Source organism: Dermacentor variabilis, chromosome 1, assembly GCF_050947875.1.
Source record: "Dermacentor variabilis isolate Ectoservices chromosome 1, ASM5094787v1, whole genome shotgun sequence".
NCBI lineage: Eukaryota > Metazoa > Arthropoda > Arachnida > Ixodida > Ixodidae > Dermacentor > Dermacentor variabilis.
In genome coordinates, this window is record NC_134568.1 from 184,937,190 (window position 1) to 184,958,623 (window position 21,434).

At 47.4% G+C, this 21,434-nt stretch overlaps 2 protein-coding genes across 7 annotated transcripts in view; one reads left to right on the forward strand and one right to left on the reverse strand.

The window, feature by feature from the left end:
* mus101 (mutagen-sensitive 101) overlaps positions 1 to 174 on the reverse strand; it is a 67,193-nt gene extending 67,019 nt beyond the window's left edge. For 3 of the 4 annotated variants that reach the window (XM_075700754.1, XM_075700751.1, XM_075700747.1), the window contains exon 1: positions 2 to 174. In XM_075700754.1, the coding sequence (XP_075556869.1) occupies positions 2 to 26 (25 nt within the window). In that variant the 5' untranslated portion in view covers positions 27 to 174. The remainder of the gene's footprint in view (position 1) is intronic. The other variant, XM_075700742.1, reaches the window with a different exon arrangement.
* LOC142588953 (protein arginine N-methyltransferase 7-like) overlaps positions 1 to 21,434 on the forward strand; it is a 106,915-nt gene that overhangs the window by 3,786 nt on the left and 81,695 nt on the right. The window contains exons 1-4 of one of the 3 annotated variants that reach the window (XM_075700758.1): positions 661 to 905; positions 1,103 to 1,139; positions 1,223 to 1,372; positions 7,448 to 7,556. In XM_075700758.1, the coding sequence (XP_075556873.1) occupies positions 811 to 905; positions 1,103 to 1,139; positions 1,223 to 1,372; positions 7,448 to 7,556 (391 nt within the window). In that variant the 5' untranslated portion in view covers positions 661 to 810. Of the gene's footprint in view, positions 1 to 660; positions 906 to 1,102; positions 1,140 to 1,222; positions 1,373 to 7,447; positions 7,557 to 21,434 lie in introns of those variants that run through there. The other 2 variants (XM_075700765.1, XM_075700760.1) reach the window with 2 other exon arrangements.

Here is a 21,434-nt window from a genome sequence, read left to right on the forward strand (position 1 = left end):
CCATTCTCAGGGAAATCGTGTGACATCGAACACTGATGTTCAAATCAACGCTCCATTGGCGTTCTGTGGGTCCATGTCGAAGTCAAACCAAGGCGTTCGTCAAACCGTCAAACTAAATCCCCCCAACAGAGCCTATGTTGGCGCGACAGATAATTCGCGGGAACGCGCACATTACAACAATTACAGTGGCGTCGTAGATGGCGCTAGCTGTCATTTAAAATTGAAATAAAGATTATAATCGAGGGCTAGCATTACTTATTAAGATATCGCTTATAAAACTTACTGCATATTATTCACGCTTAGCAGACTTGTTTTTTTATTTACTACTGTTGTTTCAATTTTATTTATGTAAGTTTGTGCGGTTTTAGCATAGCCTCCTATCAGAAAGACATTTACATCACCGTGATAGCCGTACCTAATAGTTAGTATTAACACAATTATTAACTTTAACTGCGTTGGTTTAATAATCAACAGTTGGAGTTTAAGTGATGTCCGAATTTACGTCCCAGAAACAACTCTTCCTGAGTAAGCAAAACTAATCTTGAAGGCTATGCTTGTGCAAATAGTATGCGCCGGAAGTGGTTGTAAAAACCAAAAAATGTCATGGCACTTTCACTTTTTTTTTATCTTTTGCTGCTAAGCGTCGCGTCAGTCGCGTTTACAGGCGCACGTGGGAATCTGAATCTCTGCACAGCGTTCGCGGCGTTCCAACGATCCATGGTCGACGCATGGTGTTGTGTGCGACGCATGTTGCAGAGACGCTCAGAAGGCGCATTATTGTTTTAAGAGAGGCAATTGATTCCAGGTGAAATGGAGGATGCGGTATTTGAAGATAACCCCATAACGGGTAAACGCGAATTCGCCTATTTTCTCAAGGATTATGATCACTACCAAGGTGTCGCGAGGTATGATGCCAGAGCCTCTTGCTGGGCTAATGTTTTGGCATGAATTGAACTTGACAGCACGTTAAGACGAGGGCAAAAAAGAGGAAGGAACGTACCCTCCTTATTTGTACTCGTTTTGTCGTGTTATATTGGTGGGCTATTATCATTTGGGCAGCACTATGTGGTGTGATTAATGCTGCGTTCCGATTGTCTTTCAGGATTGCGTTTGGCGACATGCTCCACGACGAAGAACGAGTAACACGCAGTTTTCATAATTGCCGCACGTGATTTTGCACTTCGTGATTACTTGAAGCTTATTGTCATGCTTTGTTTTGCAGAACCAAAAGTACCATCTCGCGTTATGCGAAGCTATTGATGCGATCCATGCGCACGGAGTAAGGGCGATAGTTCTGGACATCGGCACCGGTTCTGGTCTTTTGGCAATGATGGCAGCAAAGCACGGAGCTGAAGTTGTGTACGCGTGCGAGGTATGCTCTTGCAATCCATAACTTCTTCAAGTTATTCGTTAAGAGCCAGCCCAATCTTACAGGAGTGAAACGCGACGGGAGTATGTACCTCTGGTCCACTCTGAGCATGTAGATGTAATTGCCAGAACGACACTTGGTGATAAATTTTAACTTTCAATAAATTTCAAAACTTTCAATTACAATAAATTTCAACTTCTTCGAGAACTAGCTGATATAAAAGTGTTGTGTTCAGTGACGTTTGGTCCACGTGTGTGGATGTATAGTGGCCTAACCACAGTAGCGTTCCTTCACGCGTCGCACATTGTGCGCGACGGCTTTGAGCGACGAAACGGGCCGTTACGCGAACAGATCGCTCGTTATTGTAGCTCGGTTCTAGAAATCTATAATTCCTTCCACACATAGCAGTCAACGTTGTGGAAGCAACGCAAGAAGATCGGTCAAGAAAAGTTATCACTTCGCGCGTTCCGTCGATGCTTCGCTGTGCGCCAACAGCGTTCGCTCGCGCGAGCATGCACCTGAGACTCCTCGCGACGTGTTGCAAATACAAAAACCCGAATGAATAAAAAAAAATTAAAATGATCTAAAACAACGCATTAGCAGCCGTGTATGCCGCAGTGTGTTTGTTTCTAAGGATTGAAACTTGTTTCATTTAATACTGAGCCTATATAAAAAACAGTTGCGCACAATTGCGGTAAAAAAACATTGAACTATATCCAAGTGCGAACGAAGCCACTGCAAGAAGTCTCTAGCCTCCACAGTGTTGACTGCTATGTATGGAACAGAGTCTAGATTCGTTGCCCAGAAGTGCTATGCACGACTAGCCAATAGCGCAAAGCTGGAACTGGATGGACAGTCTGTTTCACACTTAGGGGAAAACTCGAAATGCAATGCGATGCGGAAAGCGCTGGAGTCGGGCGGCGGCAGCAGCTCGCGCAGGCGCAGACACTCAAGGGGCGGAGTCGAGATTTGCGGCGTCTGCTACGGTGGCGCACGCTGGCCGCATTGTCGGGAAGCGTGCTATTGTCAGGGGCAGTGCACCAATTTCATTGTTACTGCGGGAACTGAGCAGATATCTTTTACTAAACATTGTGCGATGCCAAACTTTGAGCCTTTAATGGCAATTATGGAGTTCCACAAACTTCTTGTGGCAGCATACTTCGTTTGTTCTTTCGAAAAGCCGGGGTACTGAGTGCGTGCACATGTATTTCTTCACTGTGTGTGCTACCGTAACACCCAGCGACAAGACGCACCAAGATGTGCGCGCAACGGGCTAGGTCTTTATTTGACTCGAAAGGAAAATGAAGCACTCAACAATAACTACGGGGGTCAAACACGATGAAACAAATGGATATGAATAAAGGAATGTTTTAAGTTAAAGCAATGAGCTGGAAGAGATTTTTCTCGGCAATCATTCACTACACCAAGCAGACCCTGCCTGCCAGTGGGGAATTGGACTTGTCAAGCTCCAAACTTCACTTAGTATCTCGCCATGTCCCCAGCGGCAGCGATGGCAGCGCTCATCCTGAAATGCAGTGAAGTGTAGAGTGACTTGGCCAGCGATGTGTTCATTCGCAGCACGTCTCACTCACTGACGATGGTGGCCCAAAGCCTATCCTCAGGACACTGATGGAGGATGGTGCGCCAGTGATACTTTCAATGAGCCCTAGCCTTTAATGATGAGAAAGCAACAAAATCCCAATAAAGAAAGGCGTCAGACAGGGAGATACGATCTCTCCAATGCTATTCACAGCGTGTTTACAGGAGGTATTCAGAGACCTGGATTGGAAAGAATTGGGGATAAGAGTTAATGGAGAATGCCTTAGTAACTTGCGATTCGCTGATGATATTGCCTTGCTTAGTAACTCAGGGGACCAACTGCAATGCATGCTCACTGACCTGGAGAGGCAAAGCCGAAGGGTGGGTCTAAAAATTAATCTGCAGAAAACTAAAGTAATGTTTAACAGTCTCGGAAGATAACAGCAGTTTACGATAGGTAGTGAGGCACTGGAAGTGGTAAGGGAATACATCTACTTAGGACAGGTAGCGACTGCGGATCCGGATCATGAGACTGAAATAATCAGAAGAATAAGAATGGGCTAGGGTGCGTTTGGCAGGCATTCTCAGATCATGAACAGCAGATTGCCATTATCCCTCAAGAAAAAGTTTATAACAGCTGTGTCTTACCAGTACTCACGTACGGGGCAGAAACCTGGAGGCTTACGAAAAGGGTTCTACTTAAATTGAGGACGACGCAACGAGCTATGGAAAGAAGAATGATGGGTGCAACGCTAAGGGATAAGAAAAGAGCAGATTGGGTTAGGGAACAAACGCGAGTTAATGACATCTTCGTTGAAATCAAGAAAAAGGAATGGGCGTGGGCAGGACACGTAATGAGGAGGGAAGATAACCGATGGTCATTAAGAGTTACGGAATGGTTTCCAAGAGAAGGGAAGCGTAGCAGAGGGCGGCAGAAAGTTAGGTGGGCGGATGAGATTAAGAAGTTTGCAGGGACAACATGGCCACAATTAGTACATGACCGGGGTAGTTGGAGAAGTATGGGAGAGGCCTTTGCCCTGCGGTGGGCATAACCAGGCTGATGATGATGATGATGCCCGGGGATTGGGACGGCCACTCCAGGAGAGTGATGGCACGCTCTTCGAGCAGTTCTTGCACAACACGAGCAGTGGGGATCGGCGCCCTATCGTGTTGGAATATATAGTCTTCTGGGAATGGGCTGTCAAGAACGTATGAAATCAGTACATCGTCTATGATTGCCCTGCACCTTTCAGCGATGAACATACCTTCAAGGCGTATCAGTGGGCGTCGCACAACGCTTAGTAAAGAATTCCGCTCATTTCACGCAGTAACGATGAAATCCACGCGCTGCCCCTGACAGTAACATGCTTCCCGACAATTTGGCCAGCGTGCGCCACCGTAGCAGGCGATGCGGAACAAGACCCCGCCCCTCGAGCACCTGTGCCTGCGCGAGCTGCTGCTGCCGCCTGACTCAACCGCTTGCCGCATCGCGATGCATGCGCTCCGAGTTTTCCTCTAAATGTGAAACAGACTGTACATCAGTCAAGTACTACTGATTGTCGCACGGAATGAGCAAACAACCAAATTTTGATACGTGCAAGGATAGGAATCTACTGCAACACCTTCAGAAATATTTTACACTGCTCCTTGCAGTAAAACACATCAACTTAAATTAAAGCATGCGTCATGCCAGTTTTGGCACGTATTTACTGCCCTCAGTGGCAACACCGGGAAGACATCGCTCAAAGTCGTCGGCCAGATAGGGCACAATTTGTAGGCGACGAGCGTATGCGACAGCCATCTCCATTGTCACTTGTTGCTGTTGCACACAAGAATGCTTGCATGGGGTTTATACATTAATATTGCCAAATGGGTGAGTGGCAACATTAAACGTAGGGTACAGGTACTAAAACATTCCCACCGCAATTTAAGGGAAGCGTCTTGCATTAATTAAGAGAGCTATGGATGATTACAAGTTACCCTCCTCCCTAGAAGTGCTTTACCTCTCCAACTCATTTGCTGAGTGATCGGGGCTGAATTCAATTGAATTCTAGGGTTTTACATGCCAATACAATGATCTTATTGTGAGGCACGTCGTAGTAAGGGACTCCGGATTAATTTTGAGCACCAGGGGATCTTTAATATCAATGCACAGGACTTGGGCATTTTTGCATTTTGCCCCCATGGAAATGTGGCTGCTGCCGCGGGATTTGATCCTGCAACCTCGTGCTTATCAGCACAACACCATAGCCGCTATGACACTTTGGTGGGTGCAATCGGCGCTCCATGTCACTATGTGACGTCATGTCATCTACTTTTGGTGTTGTGGAGCCAGCATGCAAAGCCTCTCCAACCACTCCACCAGCTGCCTTGCCGTCACTACTTTTTGTCCCCACTCCCCCTTCCCAATGCACTGAGCCATGCTCCCTAGAGGGTTGCAGATAATAGCACCTCTTCCTCTTCACAATCTCTCTCTCTGTTTCCCCAGTGAGAGCTATCCAAGCAGCGTGCGTTGTGAGCATTTTGTCGCAGCACCAAGCATGTCTGGCATTCAGGTAAACACAAGTGAGCTGGGCGTTTTGACGCATGAGCGGGAGGCATAAACGTAAGCATCCTGCACGGTGCAGCCACCTGGTGGTGCGTAGCTCAACCAGCAAAATACAGAGCTAATATTGCTGAAACCAAGTGCAAAACATTTTAAACATTTAAAAAGAAAATGTGTTCATGGTTACGCTGCTGCTGAAAATTTACACCAACAGCAAAGTATAATACACTCGGTTACTGCTATATTAGCTCTGTGTTTAGCTGCACCATGCAGGCCACCCATATTTGCACCTCCACCATATGGCAAAATACTCGGGCTGCCTGCATTTGCCGGAACATCGGACACTTTAGAACTCTTTATTGTTCTAGTAATCCTCCAGCGCGAAGTGACGGCTGCAAACGTGTAGATCTTGGCAGCGATTGGATACCGCCAGCCCGATGCGCTTCAGCCACTCCGCTTGCTAATTGCTAGATTTGCAGCCCGCAATTATGGTCATTCACGGTCCTCGCGAAAGGAAGCCTAGAGACCCACACTGACCGGACAGCTCGCATCAGCACGGAGCACAATGAAACACCAGCATATGGCAGTTGCTGTGTGCCGAGAGTGCTTGAGTGTAGTGAGAAATTGTTGTTGTGTATTCTCTTACTGTCACTTACTTTTATAGAAACAAATTCACCAACATTCGGGCTGTTACGAACATTTGAACACCATAAAATTAGAAAAATTATCAATGACGGAATGTATGTAGCCAATCAGATAGATCTCCCGACTGATATCATGCGCACCCACTATGCAGATGGTGATGGGGCGGCTGAAAACTGAGGAGTGGCGCTGGTGCGATCGGTAGCGATGTACATTTCTAAAACCTTATAATAAATGACACACATTATGCGCAGTGCTTAAATGTGTCACTTAATGATCGGAAGGACTTACCCTAACAACTTGCTATGTTTGTAGAAAATTGTCAAAATAGTTTCACGGTCCCTTCAACGACCTAGCTACTTCTAACTAAACAAGTTGTCACATTTCTCGTAGCTCCACTGGCCCAGGATCAGAGTTGCTCAACGCAACACCTTTCCTGTTATGTTAAATGTTTTTATGGACAAGACAGAAAAGGAACTTCAGTAATTTTGTGCATTGCTCTTAACCCCAAGACAGTAATTACCTATGTTTAGAATAAAATTGTACATTTTGTGGAAGAAAATGTTTAATTGGTGCTGAAATTCGCAATAAGTTTGCAACATTTTTGGTCATTTAAATGGGCACCAGTCTTCGTGTGCAACTATGTCTTGCTAGTATTTCTGTTATTGTGCTTCGTTTTTGTATTGCACACTTCAGTGATATCGTGAGCTATGGGCATTTTATGAGTACCGTCTAAGCTTCCTTGTCTTGACAGTATTGCATTGTTGTAAGATCTTACATATTTTCAGAGTTCCACTAGTGAACTCACAACTAAAGTGGCAACAAGGCCTTAAATATAGTAGTTCTTGCTCTTTAATGAGTTTGTATGTGTAGGACTGCCAAAGTGGTTACTTCATCTGAGTAAAACTATTCAATGACCATAAATAGACAGGCAAAAGTCATAAGTGCAGGTTTCTTGGTGAGTGAGTGACTGAGAAAACATTTCGAATCAGAACGATTTGCGTCCAGTGAGTTAGTGGGCTGTTGCACCCACCAAGGTTCTGGCCAAGAGTTCTTGCTTCTCGGCAAACCATTTCTACTATTTGACATAACATTTGCATTAACATTTAAACTTTTTCAAAGAAAGGAGTTTGTCATCAATGCTTGAAGTTGGGCTAGTTGGTGAAGTTCCATCTTATTGTACTAGCATAAGGAAGCGGCTCTGACAAGAATGAGCATGAAGAAACAAGATGAACATGTGCCTCACTCATTCATTCTCATTCCTTCATGTTTGCCACTGTCTGTGTTGTCTCCTAAAGTTTGCCAATTTCGTGTTTTTTTTACTCTTTCTCTCTCCCTCCCATTAACAAAAGGCATTTCAGCCTGTTGCAAAGTGTGCAGAGGAAGTTATGGAAGACAACGGCCTCAGAAAAAGAATACATCTCATTGCAAAGAGCTCTACAGAGTTGGAAGTTGGACCAGGTAGGAAAGCGTTATCTTTATGCAGTTCTCTCCTCTCTCTTTTTAAAGAGGGCTTGCTGTACAGTTATCTGAGTTGTGCATCACATTATAGTTGTTGTGATTGCCTTATCAGTTGCATTTTCTGTTATGTACCTTCAGTTATTTTTAACCTGTTCATTGAATGATTTAAACACAACCAATTGTGTTTATCAGCTCCAAAAGCAGGAGGCCTAAGGTGCTTTTATTGTGGAATGTAAAAAGAAAGGAACAGAGGAAGTAAATGGGGAAGCAGGATCATCAACCTATCTTAAGCCTACTGCAGATTCCAATTACCCATGACTTGCATAAACTGAACTCACTCTACGCCTGCAAATGTTCTAGTGCCATCTTCCCATCTAATTTTTTGCTGCCTTTGACTGTATGTTCCTTTCCATAGGACACATTCTGTTACTCTAATGGCCAGCTTGTCTGCTCTATCCCATGACCTGCAAAGATTCATTTCTTGCTTTTTAATCTCAACTAGAATATTGCCTATCTGCGCCCGCAGGGGCGTCTGCGTCAGCAGGCGTTTGGTGTGTTGCGACACCATGTACCCGAGCATACGAGGGTTGGACCCTCCCACGTTTAACCGTGTGTGGCTTAGCCGTGTCCGGGGAAAAGGGGATCCTGGGGGTTGAGCTGATGCTGGGTGTTCGAACCTTTAACCCTTTCACTGTCAGACCTTTCTGGCTGTGACGCACCCTCAGTGTCGGCTTGGTTTCAGGGAACAAGCATAACAGGGAATGAACATAGCAATTTATTTTTGATTATGCTTGGTATACAAATAACATAGTCGATGCAATATGCACATTTCAGTGTTCTGCAGCTGTTATTAGTAAACATCGTTATCAGCCTGACTATAACATCCGTTCAACATCCGAATCTGACGATGCGGAACTTACCTCTTCCTCGCATGAGACTCTGTCTGAGTCCGAATCCGAGCTCGGCTCGTATTCTGAATCGGAATTGAGCCATTGCTCCAATGAGCAGGCGAAGGTCCCGCGCGCTCAGCCATCCGAAAGTAACCGCACGCAGGGAGGATGCACTTTCAGTCGCCCACACAACGGAGAGAAATGGGACGTTGCATGATCAAGAAGACAAACGGAGATGGAAAAAGGCTAAAACAAAGTTCTAGGGGCTTTACGTTTACTGCTGCAAGTCAGAAGCAAGGGTGCGGCAAGAGAGCGAAAGCAGCAATCGAGTCACTCTTGTCAGAGAGGCAACGGCGCGTGCCCCTGAACTTGACGTGCCATAGCAGACACCCACCAACAGAAGAAAAATAAAAACCTTCAAACCAGCGGAGATGGTCGAACAACCCTTGAACCCATGGCCACATGCGCGACGCATGACCCAGCGAACGCGGAGCCACCGCGCCACTCAGCAGAGAGAGAGGGGCGAGTGGCAGTCGCACCGTACTCTTCAATGCATGTACTAACACAGGTCGGGGCGAAAATACGAACTTGTAGGAAGAGATGGTGTGGCCAGTCCAGGAGCGCCAGCTTTGCACTCAGGCGCGAAATTTTGAATGCACGATAGAGAAAGTACCGCTACGTCAGTGACACTGGGGGGGCGAGTGCGAAGACGTACCAGTACGTCCATGACAGCGAGAGGGCTAAGGTCCCCCTGCGGAGGCAACACACCTCTTTGGTCTCTGCTTCACGTAGACTGCACCCCCGGATTGACCCACCTGGGGGAAATCGGCAGTCACCTTTTCCTGTCTATCTCTCCTCATATCTTCGTCTTTCTCTCTCAGTTTCTGGCCTTTCCTATCTTCTGTCTTCCATTTACTTCCTTTCTCCTTGGCGGCAAGGGTTAACCTTGTGTGGCTATCCTATCTTGGGTACACCATATTTGGTTATAGTGACGGCGTACGACTGGCGTCGTGCAGACTTGTACGCAAGCTCTGCCATGTCTCCTCGTTGGACTCCGTGGTGGGCACTGTTGCCGAATTTTTATGTATTTTCATGGAAACTTCTTTCCCCCCCATTTCCTGATAGCCTTCAGAAACGGCGCACCGAATATGTCTTCCAGTTTTTTGGACGCCAAATCCAGAACTTCCCCCGCTTCCACGTTATTCACTCTGAAAAGTCTGACAAACCAGTGCGAACCATTTCACCATGGTTTTTGGTCCAGGTTACCAGGCGTCGAGGATGGCAAGCGGTGACCTCCTCTTGGAACTCCGCAATCAGAAGCAATATGAGAAACTACCGAAACTAGTGTCATTTGGGGAGACCCACATAACAGTAACTCCGCACCGTACAATGAACACCAGCTGCGGTGTTGTGTCGGACGATGATTTGCTTGAGCTGACTGAAGTGGAACTCCTAGAGGGCTTCAGTGAGCAAAATGGGATCAATGTCAGAAGAATTAAGAGTAGGCAGGATGGCAAAGGGATTCAGACGAAGCACCTAATAATCACCTTTGGTTTAAGTGTCCTGTCCGAGTCAATCGAGGCCGGGTACATCAAGCTCCATGTTAGGCTATATGTGCCAAATCCCCTCCGATGTTTCAAATGCCAGTGTTTCGGCCACAGTTCGCAGAGCTGCCGAGTCCGCCAAACGTGCGAAATGCAGTGCCCATGGACATACGTCTGAAGCTTGCGAGAACTGCATTTGTAAACTGTGATTTGCATTTGCATTTGCAATGTGTAAACTGCGATGGGGAGCACGCTGCATACTCACGGTCGTGCCCGTCATGAAAAAAAATAATAAATTGTCGCGATCAAAGTCAAAGAAAATATATCTTTCAAGGAGGCACATAGGTGGGTGTCATACCTGCCTAATACCCCTGACACACGGGCACTCTAAAGTCCTTTAGGTAAGGGGACATCTACCGGAAAGGCGTTCAAGTGCAGTGACACACGACAAAGGAGTATCTCCTTTACGGCAAAGTTCCTTTTCGGGAAAGGAGATCGCGCAACTACTTTTCGAGCGGAAAAGGAGTTACTCTCGCACACAGCGTGCACAACTCGTCAATAGAAGGAAACCTGCCACACAACTACGGTGCCCATAGGTATTTTTTTTAGCTTGCAAAAATGTTTTATTTGTTAGCGGTAATACAATTTGTCGAATAGTGAAGATTTCCTCTAGCTATACTCTCAAACGCTCGCATAACGTCGCTAATGCCGCCATGTTGAATTCCGGCAGTGTCGTCGTTGTTTGCTGCGCGCATGTGGTGTGTTCACGTCGCGAGATGGAGACTGCACAATCAGCGCCCGCAGGAAATACCCAGAAGAAACCACAGTTGTTGGAATAACATATTGAATAAAACGTGTTACGCCTGCGCGCACAGAGGACGGGACGACAAAGACGTGAAAAAGGACGACAGAAACGTGGGCATCACTAGAATAAACAGCACGCACAGCAAAACACCGGCTGCACTTAGTTGCTGGACCAAGTTAAATGCCTGCTAACAACGCAAACACGCGAATAAAATAAACGACTATAAGCATTATTGGCCATCAACAATGAAAAAAATTTAGGTTCTACAGTAGCTAAGTGTAATTAAATACGCAGATTTTTAAGAATGTTTTCTCTCTTGTGGCTTTAACAGCCAGCGCTATTTTTCTTGCGGCGTTCATCTGAGGAACTACCTAAAGAAGTTCAGTGCGGTGCCGTGTGTCATCGGCGCAACTCCTTTCTGCAAAGGGTCCTTCAGAGTAGCAAAAGGCGTTTACTGGAAAGTACTTTACGTTTGCCCATGTGTCAGGGGTATAAGAGCAGCTTTGCCTATGTGGCGCGTCAGGGGGCAGCGCCACAACGGCCTCCGGTGGCTGTCCGGCCTGCACGCAGTGAGCCGGTGGTGACGTCATCCGGCCCCCGGGCAGCTGCAGCTAGCGCTGTTCCGCCACCCCAGAGGAAGGGGCCATCTACTTCTGAGCAGGTGGCCTCAAAGGTCTCGTCGAATGTGCCGAGGCCTTCACGTCAAGCACAGCACTCGGAAGAGCGCGTGTTCAGCGCCTTGCAAGAGGCAATGGACACAACAACCATCCACACGGCACCACCAGCACCTAAGGAGCGGCGAGCCCCACACGACCACTCAAAAAAAGACAAAACTCACATCACTGCGCCCATAAAGGGCCCTGTGACCTAATCTTTCCTTTCCAGAACGCACAGTATCAAACTTTGTCAAAATGGATACACAAATTATGCAATGGAATGTGAGAGGTCTCCTCCACAATCTTGATGGCATAACCGAACTCTTACACAAACTTAATTCAAATGTACTGTGTGTTCAGGAAACGCACTTAAAAGCTACACAGACAAATTTTCTCTGGTCATACACTATTTTTCGTAAAGATCGATGACGAGGTTAACACCTCATCCGGTGGTGTAGCCATAATTGTCAATAAAACAGTTGCTTGCCAACACTTGGCCCTTCAGACATCCCTCGAGGCAGTTGCAGTTCGAGCAATTCGAGCAAGCCGTCTGCTCTATCTACATACATCCAAACTATCACCTGAGCAAAACAGAATTCTACGAACTTATTAACCAACTTCCTGAGCCATTTCTTATTGTCGGGGACTTTAATAGCTCATAACAGTCTCTGGGGAGTTTCCAGGACTTTTCGAGGGGTCGACTGATCGAATCCTTTCTTGTTACGTCCGGTGTGTGCCTATTTAATAGGAAAAAACCCACCTACTATAATATTGTGCATAATTCATACTCCTCGATAGATTTAGCGCTTGGATCTTCCATACTTCTTTCTTACTTAGAATGGAATGTTATAGAAAATCCATTTGGAAGTGACCACTTTCCGATAACTTTCAACTTAAAATGTCACAAGCAAGAATTCGTTGCACTATTGTAGACGCATATGGATCCTGCGAGCAGTGCCTCAATGATGAGCCCCCTTGCTTCTATGGGAACAGCAGAAGCATCCACCGCTCTCGTCTGGTCCGCGGCGTAAATGCTGCGGTCACCGCGTCGCTGAGGGCATCTAAACCAGAGCTGTCATTGTAGCAAACTCACCAATAGGTCTAAAAGACAGGCTTGTAGTCTTTTTCTTTTTCTTTAAGCAGCAAAGGCACGCGTTTAGCGGACGCGAGATCTCTAATAGAAATTTACTTAACAGGCGTTAGGGGGGCGTGAAAGTGAATGATCCTTTAGCAAAAGCCAATATGGCTAACGAGCATGAGGCATTCCTGAATATTTGTGGGAGTCTTCGTCCTACTGCAGTCTTATTTAGGCGACTGATCAACAACAAGCATTCGGTAAATGCACGGCATCTGACTAACACGACACGACATTCGTCCACAGGTACCTCGCTGGAAACTTGACTTGGCTGATTGGAAGCGTTTTAAGGAATGTACTTACTTATCACAAGATTTTATACGCGATTTTGGCATAGATAATGCTGTAGCATATTTTACCGCTTTTATTATTGATGCAGCTGAAAAGTTCATTCCACAAGCAAACAGTCAGGCATCTAAGAAACGCATTCCTTGGTGGAATGAAGACTGCAGAGATGCACGAAAAAGACAAAATAAGGCATGGGGCAGATTGCACCAATATCCTACAGCAGAAAATTACATTGCATTTAAACATATCAAGTCACAAGGACGGCACACGAGACAGCAGGTTAAAAGAGCAAGCTGGGAAAGGTTTTTCTCGGGCATCAATTCCTATTGGCCTCGAGCTCCACCACTGGAAAAGCTAGCGCCACCGTCGGCGTGACGTGCTAGGAGGGATCACGTGGACATAGCGGACGCGTCGGCTGCTTCGGGAGTGCCGAAGCGAGCTGAAAACGAGTTTTAAATTCCCTTGTACGCTAAGGTCCTCATTTAGTGGCGAGATATTCCCGCTTCGAGTGTCTCCTTTACAACGACTGAAAGCACTAGAATAGGTAGTGGCTGCCTTTAGGTGCGCAACATGGTAGGCTCGGTGCCGCAGTGCCGGACGTACGCAACGGAGCCCGCTGTCAGCCATTCATACGTAGCAGCAGGACAAGAAGCTGCGTGAAGCTTGGCTCGCGAAACATAAAACTGGCAAATAGTAATCGGCTACAACTCGGGTATGCAGCAAGCACAGACGCGAGGAAGATTTCTGCTACGGCGCCGGGTCTGCGATGTTCAGAAAACGCGCGCTGAGACGCTCGCCCGAATCCGCTGCCCGACTAATGTCATGACGGTTTGGTCTATGAACTTGTCGATGCTATAGATACTGGCAAGTTCACTGGAGTGGAAAGGGAGCGGTAAGAAGCACATTAAAAAAAGCATGGCATATGGTCATATGTTCGTGTTATGAATTCTGTGCACTGGATTACAAAAAAGAAGCAGCGGGAAATCGCACGCTGAAAACACCAATAAACATACGGTGCGACGCAACTCGAGAAATAATATTGAAACGTCCAAGAATTTAGAAGAAAAAAAAAAGATTGAATCGTCATGACGGCACATATCACGTTGAAGTCTCTACAATGAAATTATTTTTGAGCAGCTCTGATAGCGCCCACGCAACAATGGTTGCTTGTATACTGTCAAATGCTCATATTCTGCGGCCTAAAGCTCATGGCACGGTGCGAAAGCGCGCACGCGGCGAAAGCGAAACAGTGCGCGGACAAGCATGCAGACGCGCAGTCGGTCGCTGCGAATCTGTGCGACTGCTGCATTGAGGCTTCATTCTATTACGCTACATTTAGTTATTCAAACACTATAAGAATATTTTTCACATAGTTTGCTCTCAGCGTTTACCCACCTTTCACGTAAGAAAGCCGGTTCGGAAGTCTCCATCGCGGCGACCGCGCGCAGTGGCGTTCACTAGTACGTATTCGGTAAAGAGATCGCGTCTGTAAACGAGTCTGATTTCAGTTTGCCCAAGATTATTATTTAGACAGTAAAAAACTTCTCTCGTTTCGAAAGTACTTACAGAAATGTCCGGGAGAGCTCGCGCGTGGTGTTTTCAGTGAGCGCTGACATCAAAACCCATGAGGAGCGCGCCACGTGATCCCTCATACTACGCCAGCGAGGCGCTTCCGATAGATGGCGACTCCGTAACTCCTCGCCCCCAATACCCAGGAGGCCTATGGAATAGGCTGAGAAGGCGTGCTGGCTGAGAAGGCGTGATGAGGGAGGAAATATCTTGGAAAACCAAGCCGATGCCCTTGGCTTACATTTTGTGCGTGTATCAAGCTCCATAAACTGAACACAAACATTCCTTAAATATAAGCAAATAGCAGAACTTAAGTCAATAAACCGTAAATGCAGACCAAGTCTACCGTACAACTGTCCTTTTAATATTGCCGAGCTTAGAGCTGCGTTGAGCTCATGTATATGAGCTCTGCACCGGCAGTTGACAAAATCATGTATGACATGATTAAAAACCTACACACTGATACACAGATGACACTTCTGGCACTTTTTAATTCTGTTTGGGCTGCTGGATACCTCCCATCCTCATGGAAAGAGGCTATCGTGGTACCAGTCTTGAAACAAGGCAAGGACCCATCCGATGTATCAAGTTCACAATGTTTCAAGTTCAAGTGAACGTCACGTCAACGACGTGACGTTCATAACGGGATACGCGATATGGATGCCGGCGCAAAGGGTTGGCATCACCAGTGTTGATTCAATGAGTCACGACTGATGTTTGGCCTAGAGGGAGACTGTCAAAATCAAAGATGGCATGATAGGATGCCAGAATGTGGCAGAGGTCTTGAGCTTGCACCTGGATCAGATTGGGAGCGATCATTTTGTTAATGTTGTCAAGAGATAATAAAAATTTTTATTGGGTGAATGCAACTTAGGAGAGGCGTCCTCATTCCGGAATGCCTTGAGCTCGGGCCGCATCCTGGGCCCCCGAAATCAGACGTTTCTGATCCTCGAGGTCAGAGCTGGCCAAGGCTCTCTCCCATCGTCAAGAGATCAAGGAGCGAAGTTGGCGGAGCAAGAAAGCGGTGAAACATCTGTATCCAAAGCGGCAATCTTGCAGGTATCAAGCGTGGAAATGGTGGCCAGCAACATGCCTTGCGGGGTAACCTTAGTCGGCAGGCTGACATTGTGAAGGGTCACAACCACTGTATTGTCAGCAATGGAAACAATGCTGACAATCAGTGGTTCACAGTTAGTCAACAGGCTGACATTGAGAAGGGTTACAACCACTGTATTGTCAGCAATGGAAACAATGGTGTGAGCAAGGGCGACATCGTGGACTAACAGAACGTCGGTAATTGGAGACAAGACACAGTCACCATTGGGAATATTGTGAAGACTTTAAAGTATCATGTGTTGCAGCTTGAGGCGGCAAGCGAACGTGATGGCGAGAGCATAAGCATGGTGGCATGTCAGCTGGAATATGCGGAATATGGGGCCGCTCAAGCTGAAGAGCACTGGTCGCACAGTCAATTAGGGCATAATGACTGGACAAAAAATCTAAGCCGAGAATTAGGTCATGGGGGCACTTCTCAATGACAGCAAATTGGACTGAAGTGGGACGACCAACAATGCAGACGCAGGCGGTGCACACGCCAAGAAGGGCAGGAGTGCCTCTGTCAGCGACGCGGAAGATGTGAAAGGTGGCAGGTGTGAACCTTTTATGAAGCTGACGGTGACGATCTACACTCGTCACAGAGATGTGCGCCGTAGTGTCGATGAGCACAGAAATAGTGGCGCCATCAACATCGTCTAACAAGCTTCGTCTCGTTGGCAGCATCAGAAGAGGATTTGTGGTGGGAGTCGTCAAGCAGCGTTGCCTCCAGACGCTGCACTGCTTAGTTTTCCTGATAGGCACATGCAGGGTTAAAGGGGGACGATGAGCAGCGAGCATGACCGATAAGCATGCGGTGACAGGGAGAGACTATTTATCCTTATGGGAAGCGGTTGCTGTTCGAACGGCAGTAAGGGGTAGACAGTGTTCGAGGCGGCGAGGACCAGTGAGTGGCGCAGTAATGGGCAACGTAGCCAATAGGGTGACAAGTAAAGCCTATTGGTCAATCGTCGCGGGGTTCTCCACGTAGCAGGGTCACGAGATCACATAGCGAATAGCTGCTCTCGATAGTATGAGGGCAAACGCTGTGAATATTGTGTTGGGCTGGCCACGGTGCACACAGAATGAATGTCTATGTTGGCGAGCTCCTGCCGGACAATGGCTTGGATGAATGGAGTCGTAATCGAGCTTGAGTCACCAGCGTGAACTGGGGCAGGGGTCATGGCCTCAAGTTCGCAGCTTCCGTGTCAGCTGATATGGTGGAACTGACAGCTTTGCTGTCGTGTGGTCTTCGCAAGAGGACGTTGCCACCGTGTTGGGAAGGCGGGCAAACGCATTACCAATGCGCCGGCTTTTAGCTTGCTCTAAGTGCTGTCACTCCTTTGTAATAGCGTCAATCGATTGAGAGAAATTATTGCACATTAAAATGCTGAAGTCGTTGTTGGCGATCCCTTTCAAGATATGCCCAACCTTGTCATCCTCCAGCACCTCTGTATCAACCTTTCGACATAGCGATAACACGTCTTCAAAGTACGAGACATAAGATTCTGTAGTCGTCTGTGCACGTGACGCAAGCATTTTTTCGTGGCGACCTTGCATAAAAATATTTATTTTTGGACCTTCTTATATTTGTGTGTATGCTTAGATTTGAGTAAAGGTGGTATTATAAGCAATAATAGCACAATGAAGTACACCTCATTAAAGGGGCCCTGAACCATTTTTTTATCAATGTGAAGAAATGCATTTGAAGTTAAAATAAGCTATTTCGGTAATACTTTGCACCAAAAAGTACTTCAATGTGTTCAGCAGAAGCGGAGTTATTCGCAAGCAAACATGTTCTATGCGGTGCTTCTGCTCCTTCTTCAATGCATTTAGGTGCACGTTAAAGAACCCCAGGTGGTCAAAATATCCGGAGTCCTCCACCACGGCGTGCCCCATAATCAGAAAGTGGTTTTGGCACGTAAAACCCCAAATATTATTATTCTTCAATGCCTTGCACTGCAAAGGCTATGCAGAATGGAGCATGACCATAACGCTCTGCCTACTGAACGTCACCGTGGTGCACAGTTCAAATTTGAATTTGGATGTTAAGATAGATGCAACTACTTCCGGTTTTGGCACCTACGACACACCAAATGTAAGCCAAACACGGTTGTCCTCGATGAGCCACAGTGCCCTCAGCCAGTGGACTCATCACGGCACCCTGTGGTTGCCCCGCTTTCTACGCTGCATAGCAGACCGCAGCTACACACAACTGTAATTTGTATGCACAGTGTTTGCTTCGTACATGACTGTGATGACCCACTTATGGGGGCAAAGGTTCGGGTACTCAATGTTTTAGCGGTTCTCTTAGGCGGAGCCTCCGAGAACCCAATTGAGGACGAAGCCGTTGGTTTGGACACACACACAAAGACTTTTAATCACACACAAAAGAAGCATAAAGCAAATAAAAAGAAACAGAAAACATGCTTGAAATACACACTCAAGAAAACAAGAACACACTTAGGGCTTTAACGAGGTTAACGAGGGCGCGAGTCTGGGCGTGCCCACAAGGGCGGGGACGCGTCGCAGTCTCGACACGGCAACGCGGCGACAAGCTGGCAGAAGGGGTGGCGCCGGTCTCACCAAAGGTTGCGGCGTAGGTTGACCGACCGGGCGCCGGGAGCGCGCCAGCTCTGGCGAGGCGAGGTAACGCTGGCGGCTGGGTGGCAGGAGTGGACGGCGGCGGCGTTCTGGTCGGGCAGAGAGCTCGGGCCCGTAGCCCGACTGCTCCCCTCTCGCCCACGGACACGGAAGCTCGAACGCCGGCCTCGGGCAGCAGGCGGCACGGCAGACGGGGGTGGCGTTCTGGCCGGGCAGCTGGCGTAGAACTCGGGCCCGAAGCCCGACTGTTCCCGTCCTGCCCACTGGCGCAGAAGCTCACCGGCCTTGAGGAGCCGACGGCACGCTCAGGTAGACGGGCGACGCACAGGAACAGGTTGGCAGGAGGCCCCGGGCGGGTGAAGTCCTGGTGGGCTCGGGTCCGGAACCCGACGGCCCGTCTTCAACGCCCGCTCCGGTGGTTGACCTCCTCCTGCCGTCGTTTCCTGGGACGATCCTGGCGTCTCCCCGGCGTCTCCCTGCGTGTCCTCTTGCGTGTCGCCCCCGTTCTGCCAGCGCACCACGCTTTTTGTCGTGGTCTGGCCGATTTGGCATTTACTGATTGGCTGCCCGACGCCCCGTGGTTTTTTCTCATTGGTAGCTTTTTCTTTTGTTGTTTTTCCTGCGCCGCGCGTTCACGTGCCGGGCGCTCTCCGGCGTCGTCGTTCTTCCTCCTTCCAGCTCGGCGCGCGTGCACTCCGCGTCGTCTGCTCTCGACCGTCCCGAGCCCCGCACCATGTCGCGCACCACACATCACAATGACAGGGCTTGAGTGCATGCTCGTGCTCATGTGCGACAGTCTGATCGTACTACGTGGTGCAGGCTGGCTTTGTCCTTCACCAGCTCTACCAAAGCATAGTAGCCACATCCAACTTGTGCATTTTGAAGTGCTGTCAGTAACCTGCCAATGCGTCTAATCAGGAGCAACCCAAGTGAGCACATGCTGGCAAGCGTGCGTGTAGTCTGACCTTAAGTTTCACATGGTTCAAGGCTAGTTGAGCATCAAACCTAGTCGAACTTACCGAGATCCGACGGCTACGATAAGCAGGTTGGTCAAAGTTTAATTGCTATGCAGCTTGCCACGGTTCAGCATGAGCAGAAAATTCTTCCAGAAGTACGTAATCACCGAAATTCGAAAGCAAATTTTCGCTTACTTCAGCCTGTTTATTTAACTTAGTCAATAAATATACTCAGTAATATAGTAGGAAGAAGCATACTGATGCAAACATCATCCTTGATTGATGTCAGCTATTAACCAATAGCAGCCGCATATGAGAATCCGCTCTATTAGAAAATGAAGCGTCCAAAATAGAGAGAGGCGCAGGCATCTGTTGAAAAGAGAGCGTTTCAGAGAAAGGTGACTTCATGCTCTGCTTGCGAGCTCCACACACCGTGACAGCTGCGAAACTTGCCTGAGATGTTTACAGCGGCGTATGTTATCCATGGACTAGTCCAGGACCCCTTTATGTCATCCATGCCACTTCTCAGCTTGTGTCGAGGCGGTCGTCCATTGGCCAGTACTACTGATGCTAGGCGACAGCCAGCTGGCAGCTCTGAAATGAATCTGAGGTGTTGTTTGAAAAGAGGGAGATTTAGGTTCTCTTAAGGTTGCTGCATGAGCCTATTCATATGCCATTAGAATGTGTAACATTGCTCGTAAAAGATGCGAACCAAAGCAAGGAACGAAAATACACACATGGTACAAACTGTCAGCAATTGTGAAACCATCGTGACCTTTTTATACAATTGCCGTACATCAATGCACATGCTCCGAGAAAAGTCATTCCACACGTGTGCAACCGTTCAAAAATGCTATTTATTTTGCTGAAAATGCAGTCAATGCCACACCGATCTTCCACACAGTCTTCCAGATTTGAAATATTTTGTGCTTCTATTATCAAACTTGTCAATTCATTTCAGTTTCTTGCAATTATTGTGCACTCGTCAAGCAATGATTGGCACCCGCGCTCTTTGCAGTGAATGGTTGACCATCCACCTGTCTTGTTTGGAATGCCATTACAGTCGAACCCACTTATAATATACTGGTTTTAACAATACAGTAGAACCTTGTTGATACATCCCCATTACATACGTTTTCCCGGTACCAATGTTCACAATTGAGAACACTAAAAAGTGACCCAATAGAGTTAGGCTAATTTTTTACCAGTTCATACGTTCTCGGAAAGCACCTACATTCAGTACGTCACCAAACTGCCATCGTATGACATGTTTTCTGGCCGCTAGATCCCGTGTAAACAAGATGCACAAGGCGTGTGCGATCGAGTACACTATACAGCTTCCCACCATAGCAGCTTCACCGCAAAACTTGCCCTCCTTTCTCAAGTGAAAACGCCGGCGCCAACTCAGTTTGCTCATTTCGGTACCAGCAAATCTTCTCCGGGATCATCGCATGTGACATTCACAGCTATCACCGCAAGTCCTATTACAGTAAGCACCTTCGCCTATCTGTTTCATAGTGCGCACATTTTTAATAGGTAATAACCGAAACGCGCCGCCGTTCCCTGCTGCAGACTGCAGTCGCACATTTTTTCTGACTGCTAGATACCATATGGACAAGAAAAGGCGCACACGATTGAGAATGGTTTATAATCGCCCATCTCCTGTGAAAACGAGAGCGTGCTTTTTCTTCTTCCGGTACTAGCAAATCTCCGCCCAGGTCGTCGCATGCCCCATTCACAGCTGTCGCCGCCAAACTTATTGCGATAAGCATCTTCACCTATCTGTTTTACAGCGCATGGTGCGCAGTACCCTTGGTAGCGTACTGCATGCTTTTAGCAGGCGATAATCCAAACTTGCCGCTGTTCCCTGCTGCAGATGGCGCAATGTGGGCATCACGTTTTGCTTCGGAGACATCCAGTGTGGCCCACCACCTTGATTTCACTTCAATTTTCGGTCGCTCTCTTAAAACACCACGCAGTAGGAAAACAACAAAACGCGTCTCGTGCTGCAACGATCCCCGCAACGCTTTGCATTACATAAATGTCAACAATGTCAAATTTTTTTAGTTGCTTCGTATTGTACGTTTTCTCAGTTAGTACAGTAAAACCTTGTTAATTCGAAGTCATTGGGACCACAAAAACATGTTGGAACCAAACAGCTTTTCGAATTAGCCGAGCATACAAAAAAAATTCAACCCAGGCAAAAAATTTTGGTGCGGGAATGCGCTACCTTTATTCAGTGATCTTTGGATTACTTAAAGTAATCAGGGATGCTGGTTTGCCGCGTCCTGTAGTCCGAGGCTCCAAGGGTCATGTTTTCTAATTGGCCAACTACGTGC